Source organism: Oryctolagus cuniculus, chromosome 8 (genome assembly GCF_051225735.1).
Source record: "Oryctolagus cuniculus isolate XC-2025 breed Fujian yellow rabbit chromosome 8, ASM5122573v1, whole genome shotgun sequence".
Classification (NCBI taxonomy): Eukaryota; Metazoa; Chordata; class Mammalia; order Lagomorpha; family Leporidae; genus Oryctolagus; species Oryctolagus cuniculus.
Genome location: NC_142874.1, coordinates 49,175,810 through 49,190,868, shown reverse-complemented (window position 1 = coordinate 49,190,868; position 15,059 = coordinate 49,175,810). Strand labels below are relative to the sequence as shown.

General features: G+C 37.4%; 1 protein-coding gene across 2 annotated transcripts in view; it reads right to left on the bottom strand.

Moving 5' to 3' along the window:
- Window positions 1-2,411: 2,411 nt before the first annotated feature.
- The window catches only part of OTUD4 (OTU deubiquitinase 4), a 58,136-nt gene continuing 45,488 nt past the window's right edge, over window positions 2,412-15,059 (bottom strand). For both annotated transcript variants that reach the window (XM_070047485.2, XM_089302434.1), the window contains 7 exons: window positions 14,102-14,225; window positions 13,184-13,239; window positions 11,931-12,011; window positions 10,849-10,987; window positions 9,990-10,250; window positions 8,968-9,008; window positions 2,412-7,431 (listed from right to left, as the gene is read on the bottom strand). In XM_070047485.2, the coding sequence (XP_069903586.1) occupies window positions 6,214-7,431; window positions 8,968-9,008; window positions 9,990-10,250; window positions 10,849-10,987; window positions 11,931-12,011; window positions 13,184-13,239; window positions 14,102-14,225 (1,920 nt within the window). In that variant the 3' untranslated portion in view covers window positions 2,412-6,213. The remainder of the gene's footprint in view (window positions 7,432-8,967; window positions 9,009-9,989; window positions 10,251-10,848; window positions 10,988-11,930; window positions 12,012-13,183; window positions 13,240-14,101; window positions 14,226-15,059) is intronic.

The window sequence follows — 15,059 nt, the reverse complement described above, 5'->3', positions numbered from 1 at the left end:
TATTACCTAAACCTCTAACTTTTTTAGTTTTGGACAGTGTGTAGCAAAAGTTCTAAGAACTTCTCCAAATATTTTAAGTTCCTAAATCTGAACAGCAGGATAGTTGTGGCCAGAAGCCATTACTAATTGTATTTGCAACTAATGCACTGAACTGGAATTAATCTATGAGTAAGGAAGATTTTACCAAATATATTAATAGGGCAAGCAAAATAGCAGGGGAGTATGGAAATGACAGGATTTTAGAACTCTTTTATAGAAGAGCAGCCTTAATATGTAAAAAAGTGGAAAATATGGTTTAACTGAATAATTAGGCTTTCTAAACAAAATTGATGTTAATAATCCACAAATACTTGTGAAAGATTCAAATATACATAAATACAGAATAAAAAATGCCTACCCTTCATTACCCTTGCAGCAGTTAGCGGTGTGAGTTTAATATGCTCATCCATGGGTTTTGTGCACTTACCTAAGTGTGAATATGTAAAGGGTTTGTTTTGTACATAAATGGGATCACACTAAATGAGTAGCAGCTATTTTTAAGGATAGGTTAAATTTGTGAATGATTATTTTAAATATATTGATAAAATAAGACAAAAGCTATTTTTATTTACTGATTTCCATATTCTGTCCTTAAGACTTGTGAAATAACAGGAACACAGCTATTTCTCCTTATTACTGGTGACAGAATATTATATAATGTTTTTCATGTAAATACCAAATATGGATTTATCTGTGAAGATTTTAAATAGTAGAAAAGCTGTATAGTTGCTAACACAACTATATGAGGTTTGTCTGTAAAATCAGTCTTACCAATGAAATCACGTACACCAGCAGTGCAGATGTTAGCTGTTAAAACAAGGAACTGCTGTCTTAACTAAAATAAAATCTGGAATATTACATAAGTTGGCAAGGGTCACAACACAGTTATTTAATATTCTGCCACTCGTAGGAAAATATGCAAAATATTAAAATACAAGAAACATTGTAACAGATTGCTTTTAGAAAAGACAAAGTGGTTAAAGGATGAAGATAGACGTAAGCTTTTGAATTTGTGCGCATCTAATGTAAAAATCCTAACAAAAACAATATAATGGTGGTTCGTTTTTTCTGCAGTAACAATTTTAGACCACTAGCATCCTGTATATCACTTAGCTTATCACATCATGCAGTGGACCTATTGTATTGATTTAGTGACAGTATAAACAACTCAACATAGTTTCATTGATGTTCATCATCATATGTGCTTATCAAGACTTAATGCAGTCAGTGACATACTGTGAGCACTCCATAGTAGTTGTTCTGCATCAAATGGCTATGTGATAGAAGAAATTCCCGGGAGTCACAGCACCCTATTAAGTGTTAGGTCAGCAGAAGAGATGAGCATGGGCATTCAACAGAATGAAAAAAAGAAAAGGATGAATACAGGTTAAAAGGACAATGCTGTTTTCTTCCACATGCTGAAATTAGGAAGTGAAAAGAGCAAAGCAAAGGCTGGTTAGAAGCAGCCAGTTAGAATTATTTAGAGCCCCAGTTCTCTAACAATTTTCTAAAGAAATTAAAAAAAAAAAAAAAAAAAAAAACTTCTGAAAGGTTCTTAGAGGACACTTAACTATTCTCTTGGTCCATGAGCTAGGTCATAAAGGGAAGCTCTAATTGCTCTCACAGCTATTTGCATGAAGTATAAATTACTCAGTTAAAGGCAGGCCCTTCTAATTACAGAGAACTGGGGAGAAAGTACCACATGACTACTGTCACCTTATCCTACGCACCACCACGCCCCACAAACTTCTGAAGCAGTCTCAAGCTAAAGACCCAAGTAACTAACCAACTCATTACCTTTGTACTAGCCCAGTGTCCCTCCCGGCTTGCTGCTCCTGTTACCAGGATCCCTTCAAATACCTGCATTAAATGAGGGCTTTTTGGATCTTGCTTATCTTAAGTATGCTAAACAAGTGTTGACAATATTCTTTGGTGACTTAAGAAACCGATGGGTTTTCAAGGTTTTTAAGTATACCTGATAATGTTTACTTTCTCAACTTTACATGTGCTTCATCTTCATACAGCATAAGTACTGAACATAAACTGCAAAATAAGGATTTGATCCAGAAATTTAGATGCTCTGCACACTGCCATTTACTCCATTAATTGTAAAAAACATTTAGAGCTAGATTCAAGTCCAAATTCTACTACTTACTGGTGGCATGGCCACAGGCAAGTAACTGGGCTTTGGTCTTAGTTTGATTGTATTTATAAATTAGGCAAAGTACCTATCATCCCCTATAGGTTATAAATCCCATAAAAACTAGCAACTCACTGAGAAAGCACCATGGAAACCATCTTTTAAAGAATTCAATAAAATTATTCTTTATATACACTCTGGTTACCCTGGAATCAAAGAAGCACAAGCAGGATTCAAGAGACAAAATTTAATATATGCACACAGTTTTTATATATAATGCAGCATCACACCATGTAGGGCATTTATCTTATTTTATACATTCAGATATGTTTGAAACACTTCTTAAGGCTACAAAACAGAACATAGAAAAATAAACAGGAATATATTCAACACTTACAAAAAGTGATATGATAAAGAATATAAAGTACTATGTTCCTTTCAACACTTCAAAAGATATGTATATATATACTTTTTTTTACAAGTAACATCACAAGTGATCACATCTTCACATGCTTTTAAGTATTATTTTTACTCAGTGTAAGGCTATTATCATTTTCCATACATAAATTTTTTTCTAGCTCTGTAACAAATGCAATTTTTAATCCATTCAAGTAAATTCAACCCCAAAGTTGCTGCTGCTCAGCATTAAGACATGCACCCACCCCTTATGATTTTCTAAAACTTGTATTTCAGGGGGGAAATTTTTTCTTAAAAAAAATTAGTGGGAGAGTAAATAGCTGACACTAGTAGCAAAACCTCAGATCTTTGAAACTGACATACTGGAAGTGAGCCACTGAGATTCTGAACGAAAATAATAGCATTTAGACATAAAATAGGGAGCAAACTATAGTAAACAGAACCAGTGTAGCCAAATACACATTCTCTTCGGCTACACTAGAATGGACCTTGCTGAAGTACCCATAAGTGAAAAGACAGTTTATCTCATCTAAAACAAAGTAAAACAAGTGAGGCAAAAATAAATATTGCTAATTTCTAAGATGGCTGAACATTTCCTAAACCACAAATGGTTAGAAAGGAATTTTATTGCACCAAGTCAATCATAAGCAAGTTTGCAGTTCACAGGCATTTAATCTACCCTTGAGTCAAAAAGGAAACACCACACTGCAAGAACATAGGGTTTGCATCAAATAAGCTGCATCAGCACTGCAGTTTGGGAAAACCTACTCATTGCCAGTTCAAGGCAGGGTCTGAGCTTCGGTCTGCATGAAAATAAACTCGTGGGTTACCAGGAACAGCATGGGGAATGCACAGATACCAGCATCTTGCTGCCAATAAACACCTGGGGCAAGAGTTAAAGGTATGTCTGAAGGGAAATGAACTTGAAAAGACACACAGTACTAAAAAAGGGGGCTAGAATCAAGTTCAGCAAAAGCACCTAACTAAAAACGAACAGGTGAGCTTTGGTCAGTTTAAATACTTGTTCTTCAAAAATGTGTATGTATGATCATAATACAATAAAGTTTTGGTTTCCAAATCAATACAAATGATTCTCAGTTCTATACTTTTGCAGCTTTTCTCTTACACAGAGTATTTTATCTCATGTCAATAGACAATATGACATAGTTAAAATTAAGGAGGACAAAAGCTTGCTTGGCCCAATTTGACCTCAGCATAAGGCAAAATCCCCTGGACTAGTACATTTAAAAACAAACCTAAAAGAAGAAAACAAAACTGACGTTCATGCAAGAATTAATATTTAAAAAACTATCAAAAGTCAGAATTCTGTTATTCCAGAGGTCACTGAGGAAAGTACCATCTGCTCAAATTCTTTCAGCACTGTTTCCATCATGTCCTAGAGGTGAGATACAGGAAACAGGAAGCAAATCAGTGTTTCCTTCAGGAGCTATAGAGTACTGTTACTCGATTGAGGTAAGACAGCACGGCCGTGAAGAAATCAACTAATAAGCATTCTTTCCTATCCAATGTTTTAACATTTCCAGAAACTGAGCTCAAACCCCAGTCAATAAAATGAAGCACACTGGAAACAGCCACTTCTTTTGGACTCCTGAGATCAACCATTCAACTTTTAAATTGGTATTCATATCAAAATGTGATTTTCACAAAAATGATCAGATAAACACTACTACACTAAAAAAAAGCATGAGCTGAAAGCGGAGGACCCTCTAACCTTCTCATTGCATAATTTAGCCACTGGCTTAAGCAGTACCTTCACAAATGGTTCTAGCTTAGAAGGTGATGATAAAAATTCCTTTCAACAGATTCTCCCAAGAATTTTTTTCTTTGCCACACAACCATTTCAGTCTACAAAATTTTACCTAGCACCATCATAATAAAATGTTATCTTTCAAAGTGCTCTCTAAAATCCTATGTTACAAAATATCTAAATGCTAATCACTACTCAAATCAGCAGTTACACAGACATTAGGTAATTAAAACAGCACAGAGGTAAATAACCATTATTACAGTACAGTGGAGATTCACTGAGCCAAGCTGGCATCCAAACATTCCTATAGGTTAACAGAGAACCCAGAAAACTCGTCTGTTTCAGTTTGTCAAATTCAAGTGAATTGTATTTGCTTTTAAAGTAATATGCTTCAAAAAAAAACAAGAAAGCCACGACATCTAGTTTTGGCTAGGTATAATTACACATGGCATGCAAGGAGAAATTACTACTATATTATTTGCATAGCACTCAAACTTCCTGATAAAAAGGTAATCAACATAAAAAAGCAGGTAGATTTTCACATTGGTATGTACAAAAAGAAATATAAGCTAGTTATTTTACAAAGTAACACAGATGAATGAATACTGTGCAGACAGTCCAATGTCCAAAGGAGAAGAGAGTGCAACATGCCAAGGAAACCTCTAGTGAATACTGCAAGGACTGGAAGGAACAAGATCCAAGACTTGCAACCTCAGGGTAACAAACTATCCAATGCAAAGCAAAACCACTTTCTAGCAGCGTCCTCTAGAAACGACCTGGAAGTCACAATCATCTCATTTTGTACAATGATTCCAGCCATGACAAGCTGAACATGCAAATGTAAGGTGAGACACATAACCAACAAATGGTGCAAGGAGAAAACAAAACACAGGAACTCTATAGAAACCTGTCAAGCTAAAAATTTTTAACATTTCTTCTCACAAAATATTTAGAATCTGTCAGTGCATTAGTGTTAAAGTGGCATTAAAAAACTTCTGCAGTTTTAACAGATGCAGATTATTTTCAGAATGCATAGCATCTACGTATCTTTCGAGTAGGCACCATGATATTTACACCAGTGCTAAGAATTCTTGGTGGAAACAGCCATTTCAGTGGATTTCCTACTATTTCCTAAACATCTATTCTTGTATGCACTCTCAAATTCAACAAATACTCACCAAAATTCAAAAATATACCCTATGAATATTAAAAGAACTATATACAACATTTCTAAGACACAGGTAATAGGCTGCCTTATGTGAAATATTAAAGAGAAGACATTATTCAAGTTTGACAGATATTGAGATGAAAGGCCTTTGGGTTGGAAGCATTTTAAAAGACAACAGTGTTTTAGGCTGAGAACTGTTTGAGCCCAGTTTACGACTAAGGCATTGCATAATAAAATAAACATTTCTATTTGGTGCAATGTTATATTTTGGAATCTATAGTGTGTCAAATGGTATATTTTCTTGTCACTTTAGTAAACACTATAAAGCACACATTTCCAACATTTAAAATCAAACTTATACAAGGAAAATAAAACAAACACTAAATCTATAATGTTTTATATTAAGTTGTTTATAAAAAATACTTTAACAAACTTATTTCCTAATTGTTAGGGGAGAAGTCACCTGATAAATCAAACTGTGAGTGAAGTGGCAATGCCAGAAATCCACCTGCCCCCTTGAAGTCCTGTCCAGATTCTCTCGTCCAGAGTGGGAGCGAGGCTAAATGTGGAGGGGAGGAGACAGTTCCAATTTGGGTTTTTATTTTAATGTATTTTTTAAAGCCTTCAGAAACATTCCACCTACAAAAGGGTTTCTGCTCTAAAAGACTCCAGCAACAACCATCAAGTGTGTTGTCCCCTGTGGCCATCTCCCATCCCTGATCTCCTCCTGTCGCCCCTATAGGGCCGTCCTCTGACATTGCGATGGTACTGATAACCTTCATCCCGGCCTCTGCTTGGCTGCCCCTTCCAGGGCTCCTCAGCTCTCAGGTGTTGATAGCCACCCCTACCAGAATAGCCCCAATCACTTTTGTATTTCCTGCCTCCATAAGTTTGATTATAGAACTGCTTGGATCTACCACTTCTCAAAATATTAGATACTTCATTTTCATCTTCTGAACTCTCTTCTTTTGGTCTTTGCACTCTGCTATCCACAGAGTTGGCCCCAGGGCTGACCACATCAGCAGCAGTCTTAGGATCTTTTACTTTTTCTGGTTTTTCTTTCAGACTCTGAATGGTCCTTTTAGGCTCAGGTTCAACTGGCACAGTTTCCCTCTCTCTGTTTAGAATCTGAGTGGGAAGATGAGCCTTTCCCTCTCCTCCGGGAGGGACGGAGGCCAGTGCCAGATCTGCTTTCCGTGTCTGGGATGACTGCTCTGCCCGGCCTTCATGCTTACTGCTCACACTTGCTTCAGGGAGAGAATGTGCACCTTCACCCCTGGCTTCGGGAAACTCCTCTACAGCTGAAACGGAAGCACATTCTTTAGACAGATCCAGATTTTCCAGCGGTAGATCCAATTCTCCTTTCTCGTCAGAGGGCAGCACAATATTCTGCCTCATTACTGGGTTTTCTATGAATCCCTGAAAAGGGTACCCATACCAAACATGAGGGAAGAAAGGAGGTGCAATGGGAACTGGGCCCAAGAATGGATTAGGTCCAAAGGACGGTTGTGGGAACATATTCTTGCCACTTAGTGATTCGTCATATTCAGCATGAAGAAGCTGCCCAGGGTTCTCAGATTCAAGATCAGCTTGGTAAGACAACTGTCCATGACTTTCAGACACCTGAGATGGAGGGATAACCAGAGGTGAAGAAAACGTTGGCGGTCCAATCTCTGCCTGTGGTATTTGGCCATTAACACTGGCCTCAGTCTGCATAGGAAAGTGTGTGTCGGTGCAGGTACAATCACTTTCATTCTGAGCAGAAGGGGCTTCTTGGAACCAAGGATTATGAGGATAGACAGGGACAGGGACCTTTGGGTACATCCTGCAGGCTGCCAGGTAGGCCTGGTGCAGAGGGTACAGGTAAGAATGTGGGGCCCACATCGGACAACTATATGCCTGAAAGAGAAACAAAACAGTAAGGTGAAGAAAAAGGGAAAATGAGAAAGGTCTGGATATAAACCCACTTCAGAGCCCTGGTCTCAAGATGAGTTCCTCATGACTATAAAACCCATGTAACCCACAGCCCATATATTAGATCACTGGGATACCCAACATGACAAAGAATTAGAAAACTAAAGCACTGCTTTAAAGACACCATTGCTTGTTCCTCACGTTCTGGAGATAGTATCTCAAACACTGGTTATTTAGCTAGAATTGCATTCACATTCTGGTTCTACCACAAACACTGTGACCACGACAGCCAGTTAACCTGTCTGGACCTGTTCTATTGTTAAAATGCTAGTACAGACCTAGACATCTCCAACAATAGGACTCCACAATTCTAGGATTAAGTTGGATCTTTAACCAAGGAAAGATAATGCTGACAATTAAGGATTCCAAACTCTCCCTCTGCAAGGATTCCATTAAAAACTAAAATCGAGGGGCCAGCTCTGTGGCACAACAGGTAAAGCCACTGCCTGCAGCACCAGCATCCAATATGGGCACTAGTTCAAGTTCTGGATCCTCCAATTCCAATTTAGCTACCTGGTAATGTGCCTAGGAGAGCAGCAGAGGATAGCTGAACTACTTGGAGCCCTGCACCCAAATGGGAGTCCTGTAAGAAGCTCCTGGCTCCTGGCTTTGGTTTGGCCTGGGCTTGGCTGTTGTGGCCATTTGGGGAGTGAACCAGCAGATGAAAGATCTCTCTTTCTGCCTCTGACTCTCTGTAACTCTGCCTTTCAGATAAGTCAGTCTTTAAAAAATAAACTAAAATCCAAAGAAAATGTAACCAGCTACTTAGATAAAAGTAAAATTAGGCAACGATTGCCACAGATGATGAAATTAATCAAGTCTTCATGAAACTGTTCAGCCGAACACCTCATTTCATATTACAACTGTCTGGAACCCAAGGAAACTAACGCAGAACAGGAGACAACCAGCACTGAGTGACAAGGACAGAATTCTCCAGCTTCTCTTTCTAAGGAATGTTATTTCTAGGTTGACCACTTCCTAAAGGGCCTCCTTGCTGGGCTAGTGAACCACACAATCTAATACAGGAATACTTTCTCATAACATTTCTCTTGATGCTTTCAACAAACTGAAGCAAACAGAAGAGTATTACCCCCATTGCATAAATGAAGCTACGGTGAAAAAACACAAACTGGCATATCCAGAACGAGACATCTAGAAAAATGTCACAGCCGAATTTTTGTCTATCAATCCAGGCCCTCTTAAGGGAATTTCCATTAGGCTACACAGGGATATGTTCATCGCCTGAGAACACTCACAAGGTTGTCTACCATCAATTAAAAAGAAAAGCAAGCAAAAACCAGCATCTTTACACCCAACCAGAAGCAAATTTTAAACCATACAGTACTAAAAAAAAAAACTGGTTCTTAAAATTACAAGATTTAGTAAACCTTAAGTTACTGACATAGTTAACAGTACTTAAATTTATTTTAAAATACTTTTCAAATGATAAAATGTAAATACCTTCACTCCAAGATTGAAGAAGAAACGAAGAATATTCTTATCTGAAAATAAAATAATCACTCACTAAATTACATATTCACAAAGCTTGAACTTGTTCATCATCTTTAATCAATAGTTTTAACATTTCACCTACCAGAATTACTTCCTCTAACCTATTATGAAACATAGATAAAATCTAATAATCCAAAAACTAACTGTTAGTAATTCCAGGTTCAGTAGGTTTTTTTGATATTAATATCCAACTCCCAAAACAAATTTTGATTTTTATCTGATTAAAGCAATCTGAATAAAGCAAATTCAGGTGCTCACTGTATCTTTTTCAACTCTTCTTTGGAGCTTAAAAAATTATGAAAATGCAAGAATAATTAAATGCAAACCTTACTTATAAAAAACATTTGTAGAACATTAACAGTTAAGGTATTCACTTGCCATTAGGTAGTCACCATTTGATTCAAACCACCCATTAATGGATTTATCCACATAAATCCAGGTAAACAACATATAGGTAGTCATTACAATACTCTTTGAAGCTTTATAGAAATGAAGCAGGCAAAAGAGAGAGCAAGTGAATTTTAAAAGAATTGTTTAAACAAATAATAAATCATTGCAGATAGCATTTAATAATAGCTATGTATTATACCCAATCTTCATAATACAGGTAATACAGGTAGTTCAAAAAATCAAATCAGTACGTCAAAAAAGCAAAACAAAACTGAGAAAGTTCAACCATGTTTAGGAATCTAGTTGTGAATTTATAAGATCCTAATCCGAAACGGTTTCAAAGCTGTTTATGAAAAAATGACATGGGAGGGGAGCCACCACCAAGCATATAAAAATCATTTTCCAATAAAACCAAGATGAAATAGGAGTGGATGGCCATTAGCCTGCTGCCCTCCCCGAGTAATTTCCTTCTTTGGTCTTACCAGACCTTTGGTGGCTACTTCCATCTCGTCATTTCTCCCTAAACCTGTTGGTACTTGATAAATACAATCAATCAATTTGAACTTGGATAAGGAACTAACCTTTAGGCAAGTCCTCTCCAGTGTGACACAGTGAATAAGGTGGTGCAATGGCTCGATCTCCCTTTTCATTGTAAGGAAACCCAGGATACAGTGGGTCCTGGTAAAGGCTCAATGTCTGAGGCAAAGGCATCAAGGGCTGGTTAACTGCCTGTATTGACACAGGAACTGGAGAAGGTGTTAAATGAGCTTGGGATACAGCAGAATCAGGTCCAGTGGTCAGAGTCTGTGTCACCGATAAAACAGGAATTGGAGCAGGGACACCTACAAGGAGAAAGGAATCGAAAGCTACAAAAACATGAAAATAATAATTCTCCAGAAATGTGCTGACACTGAGTTACAAAAGAAAGGATGCTATACAACTGACACAGCTGGTAAAAGAGTGTGCCTATGTAGTTCAGCAATCTAAACAAGCCCTCTATGTAACAATCAGCCTCCTGAACACAGAGGAGGAAATGATCCCAGGAAACAAGCTTTGAGTCAGTATCTTCTAATTGAAGATCTTAAAAGTTTAAGTGTAAGACACGGGGTCTGGCCAGGGTTTGAACAAGGGCTCATAATGAACAGAATCCTGGGGAAAACATCAAATTGTGGCATCAGTTACTCCTGAGTGACCAAAGCACTCACTGGAGCTAACCAGCTCAAAACATCATGCCCCTAATTATGAGAACATTTCTCAAGGAAGACCTCCCAAACGTACCTGGCCCTCCCATGCTGGAAGCAGAGAAGCAGAGGCTCACAGAAAACTCTGCAAGCTCCAAGCATCTAACCCTACTCTGAGGTAAGCTTTCACTCAATAATCTGCACTCTCAGACTGTTATTGGTTGGTTAACTGGTTGGATTTTCTAAATCTTTCTCTAACCTGTTGGTCCAAAAGTTGTAGGTTCACTTGGCCAGGCTGGCACAGTGGCTGGTAAAGAAGGCACCGCAGGAGTTAGATGGACCTCTGGAGACACTAGAAGGGGAGCTGGATTTGACAGAGACACATGTTCTGCTGGCTTCTTCAAGAACAGAAGAGAGAAAACAAGAATCATTTTGCACAGATTTTAATCAACTCTGAGTTGCCTCCTTATACAAATAAAGATGGTCCTTCTGGTCTTACAAATAAAAACAAAAAAAAAATCTAAAAAAAACCATATAAACAGATTTACTCCTAACCAAGAGCTGCCCTTCAAAAGTCACAGAAGTCACTAGCAGAGCTAGCAAAAAGACAAAGTGCTTTTAAGGCAAGTGAGCAAAATCAATGAGACCATCTTGAAATTTCTGAGTTATTTTAAAAAGTTCTTCATACAAAGACACACCTTGTAACTATTATACAAGGATACTTCCACATTTGTGGAAACTGCAGTTAAAAATGGCTTTGGTGCAAAAAAAATTTGTAAACCCATGCTTTTTCATAATATGCATTTCCATAAACTTTCTGAAATACTTTATTTTCCTATTAAAATGAACAATATTCATTGAAAAGCATTTGTCATTTTCTACCCCTGTATAGACCAAGAACTAAAATTTCTGCTAAACTCAGGTTTCTTCATCATTAAATTTTATAAACTGGTGGTACTGTCTTCTACCTGGATATGAAATAATTGTTAAAGACATAGTCAACTCTTTGCAATGACTCCTTCAAAAACTTAATTTTCAAGCCAACTTACCACAAAGTACAAAGTATAAAGCTAATAAATACAAACTCATGCAAAATCAATCCACAAGAATGGCCAGGAAATGATGATTAGAAAACAACTTCTCAAAAACACTGAGAATGTTCTGGACTAACACCAATATCAGAATTACATGTAAATCATAACTGCTTCTAAACTGTAATGCTAGAATAATCTCCAATTCCCTATATAGATGGTTAGGTGTTTTGTTTTATAATGACCACATACAAAGGAAAAAACTCCAGAAGATAGTACATTCAATGGTCAATTGCAACAATCCACTTACTTGTTCTGCAGGAGATGGGCACTCTAATTTCTTTGACTTCAATGGTGATGAAACTCTTGCACATCTATCATCACTAATATTCTTTAGAAGCAAAAAGAACCAACAGAGCTTTATTTTTCTTTCCAAAAAATCACATTCTGGGTTAACTGTGGTTTCCTTTACAACTCACCCTACCTGCACCTGACAGAATTCTCTCATAAGAATTTTTTCCAACGTGTCTATCTTCCATAGGTAGATTGACTTTGTCAGCGTAATTTTATCATAGCAAATCACTAGGCAGTTTTTTATTAAAGGCATAATTTCAAGCAGCACTATCTTCTTTAAAAATAGCAATCTATAATATTATACTGCATGACAGAGAGTAAAAGGTGTTTTCTAACAACTCAAATTGGGCATCCTAATAATGTACCACACAGAAATGGTCATGAGGCAGATATATGGCTCTGGGGTTAAGCCACCACTTGGGATTCCAACATCCCATATTAGAGTGCCTAGGTTATAGTCCCAGCTCAGCTCCTGATTCTAGCTTCCTGCTCATGTGTACCATGGGAGGCAGTAGATGATAGCTCAAGTATATGGGTCCCTCACCCATGTGGGAGTCCTATATGGAGTTCTGGGCACCTGGCTCAGTCCCAACTATTACTGGGGGAATTAATCAGCAGACTGGAGACTTTTTTCTTTTTATGTAGCACCTTTCGAATAAAATGAAAATAAGCAACTTAAAAAAAAAATCAGTTTGTGGGGCCAGTGCTGCGGCATAGCAAGTAAAGCCGCCGCCTGCAGTTCTGGCATCCCATATGGGTGCTGGTTCAAGTGTTGGCTGCCCACTTCCAATCCAGCTCTCTGCTATGGCCTGGAAAAGTAGTAGAAGATGGCCCAAGTGCTTGGGCCACTACACCCACACGGGAGACCCAGAAGAGACTCCTGGCTCCTGATCAGCCCAGCTCTGGCTGCTGGCAGCCATTTGGGGAGTAAACCACCGGTTCTAAGATCTCTCCTTCCCTCTCTCTCTCTCTCTCTCTGCCTCTGCAACTCTGCAACTCTTTCAAATAAACAAATCTCTCTTTAAAAAAAAAAAAAAAAAAAAAAAAAAAGTTTGTGAGTGACCTTTCAAGCTCTATCACCTCTGTCCTATTTTTCTACTTCCCTAATACATAGTTACAAAACGGTGAGATCATTTCCATCTGCTCCTTCCACTTCTTCCCATTACATCATCAGTAGCAGGGGAAAAGATCAGTACTTAAAATTTTTACCTCTAATGTACTTGGTTCAGGTTTTTTATCCAAGTGAGTAGATCCATGGACAGAGTCTATAACAGACCACACACACAAAAAAAGCATCACCTCCAGTTTTGAGCACAGAACAAAGAACAAAATTCAAAGATGAAGCCAAAGCACAATTTGAACCCATGTTTAGTCAATGAAAAAGTTTTTAGAGTAACGCTTAACATGCTTTAGGCTGATTCATTGCTTATCTGTGATGGTCCAATATGTGACACTGGATATACTGCTTAACAATTTTAAGTGTTCTCTCTCCAATACAGTAGTATCCCTATTCATGGGGAAAACAGGCTAAGACACCAGGTAATATCAAACCCTGTATATGTGCACTATGCTTTCCCTATACATACAAGCATTCCTAGGATAAAGCTTAATTTACACATTGAAGCACAGTAAAAGATTAGTAATAGCTAAGATTAATAATTAATAACCATATTGTAGTAACAGTTATATGAAAGTGGTTCTCTCTCTCAAAATATCTTACTTGGACCTTTTCATTTAAAAGGAGATCCTGATGGCTTTTCTTTGTCATATCTGAACCACCAGCATAATTCCTCTTGTGCTTTGGTGCAATTACCAAGTAAACACAAGTACTACAATACTGAGACAGTGATTAACAGGCAAGCAGCATATACAACAGATACGCTGGACCCAGAAATGATTCACACCCTGGGTGGGACAAGGTACCATGAAATTTCATCACACTTCACTATGCAGAATGGGACACATTTTTTAACTTACGAATTGTTTATCTCTGAAATTTTCCATTTAATATTTTTGACAACAGTTGACTGCAGGTAACTGAAACTGTAGATGAGGGAGGGTGTTCTTGGATAAGATTTCATACCAGACAGATCCCTAACACCTGCTTTCAAATTATAATTATAATACCTTTGTCCTTCCGTTCTTCTGTGTCCATTCTCCGTCTGTTTCCTTTTCTATCACTTCCGTGGGATGATTTTCTCTGGACACATGGGTTGCTACTTTGAGAAGCTGATGTACTGACTGATGACATCTTACAATGAAAAAAACCCAACACTTTGTGTTAAAGATCTATCCACAAATAGATGAGCAAAAGTCCTTTAAATAATCTTACTCTTTATACTTCTAACTAAAAATCATAAAACCCATAGCCGTATATTTTCATACTTCTTATACTACAAAACAGGATATTCTAGTGTCCAAATTTAATTATATATAATCTACATTAAAAGTCTAATTACCAACTCCCAAGTATTAGGGGGTCACACCTTTATCCTAAATTAGTCAGATATTTTCACATCCCCATTTCAGAAAGCCACATTGACTAAGCGTTCATGTTACAACCTACACTCTTCACAAATCACAGCATTACCTGTACCAACCGTCTAAAGTCACTGCAGAGGTACATTTCTTTGTGGATAGGAATAAACATAAATGCCAATTAACAATTCTTTATCATAGAAAGTCCACTGCCTGTCAGGAAATCACCTAAGCTCTACATGAGATCCAACCTTCTAAACTGTGAAACAAAGGGACCATAGTAAGTCATGGTTTTAAGCTGAATTACAGCTGAAGGTTTCGGGTTTCAATTCTAGTACTCAAAGTAAATGTTTCACATAGCTAACCAGGAAAATGCTAGCCTTCTCTTTCAGGAATTTTTCCAGAAAATACACCTGAATCACTACCAAATTTAATACTAAATCCAAATCACTAAGTAAAAATTGTGACTATTGAGAACACACTTAACAATTTAAAAAACTTACTACCTGTCCCCACATTTTAATAATTGTACTTTTATCATCCACTAACTGAAAAAAAGGTTATAGTATAAGCATAAAGGATTGGTAGTTATTAAATTTTATGGAAA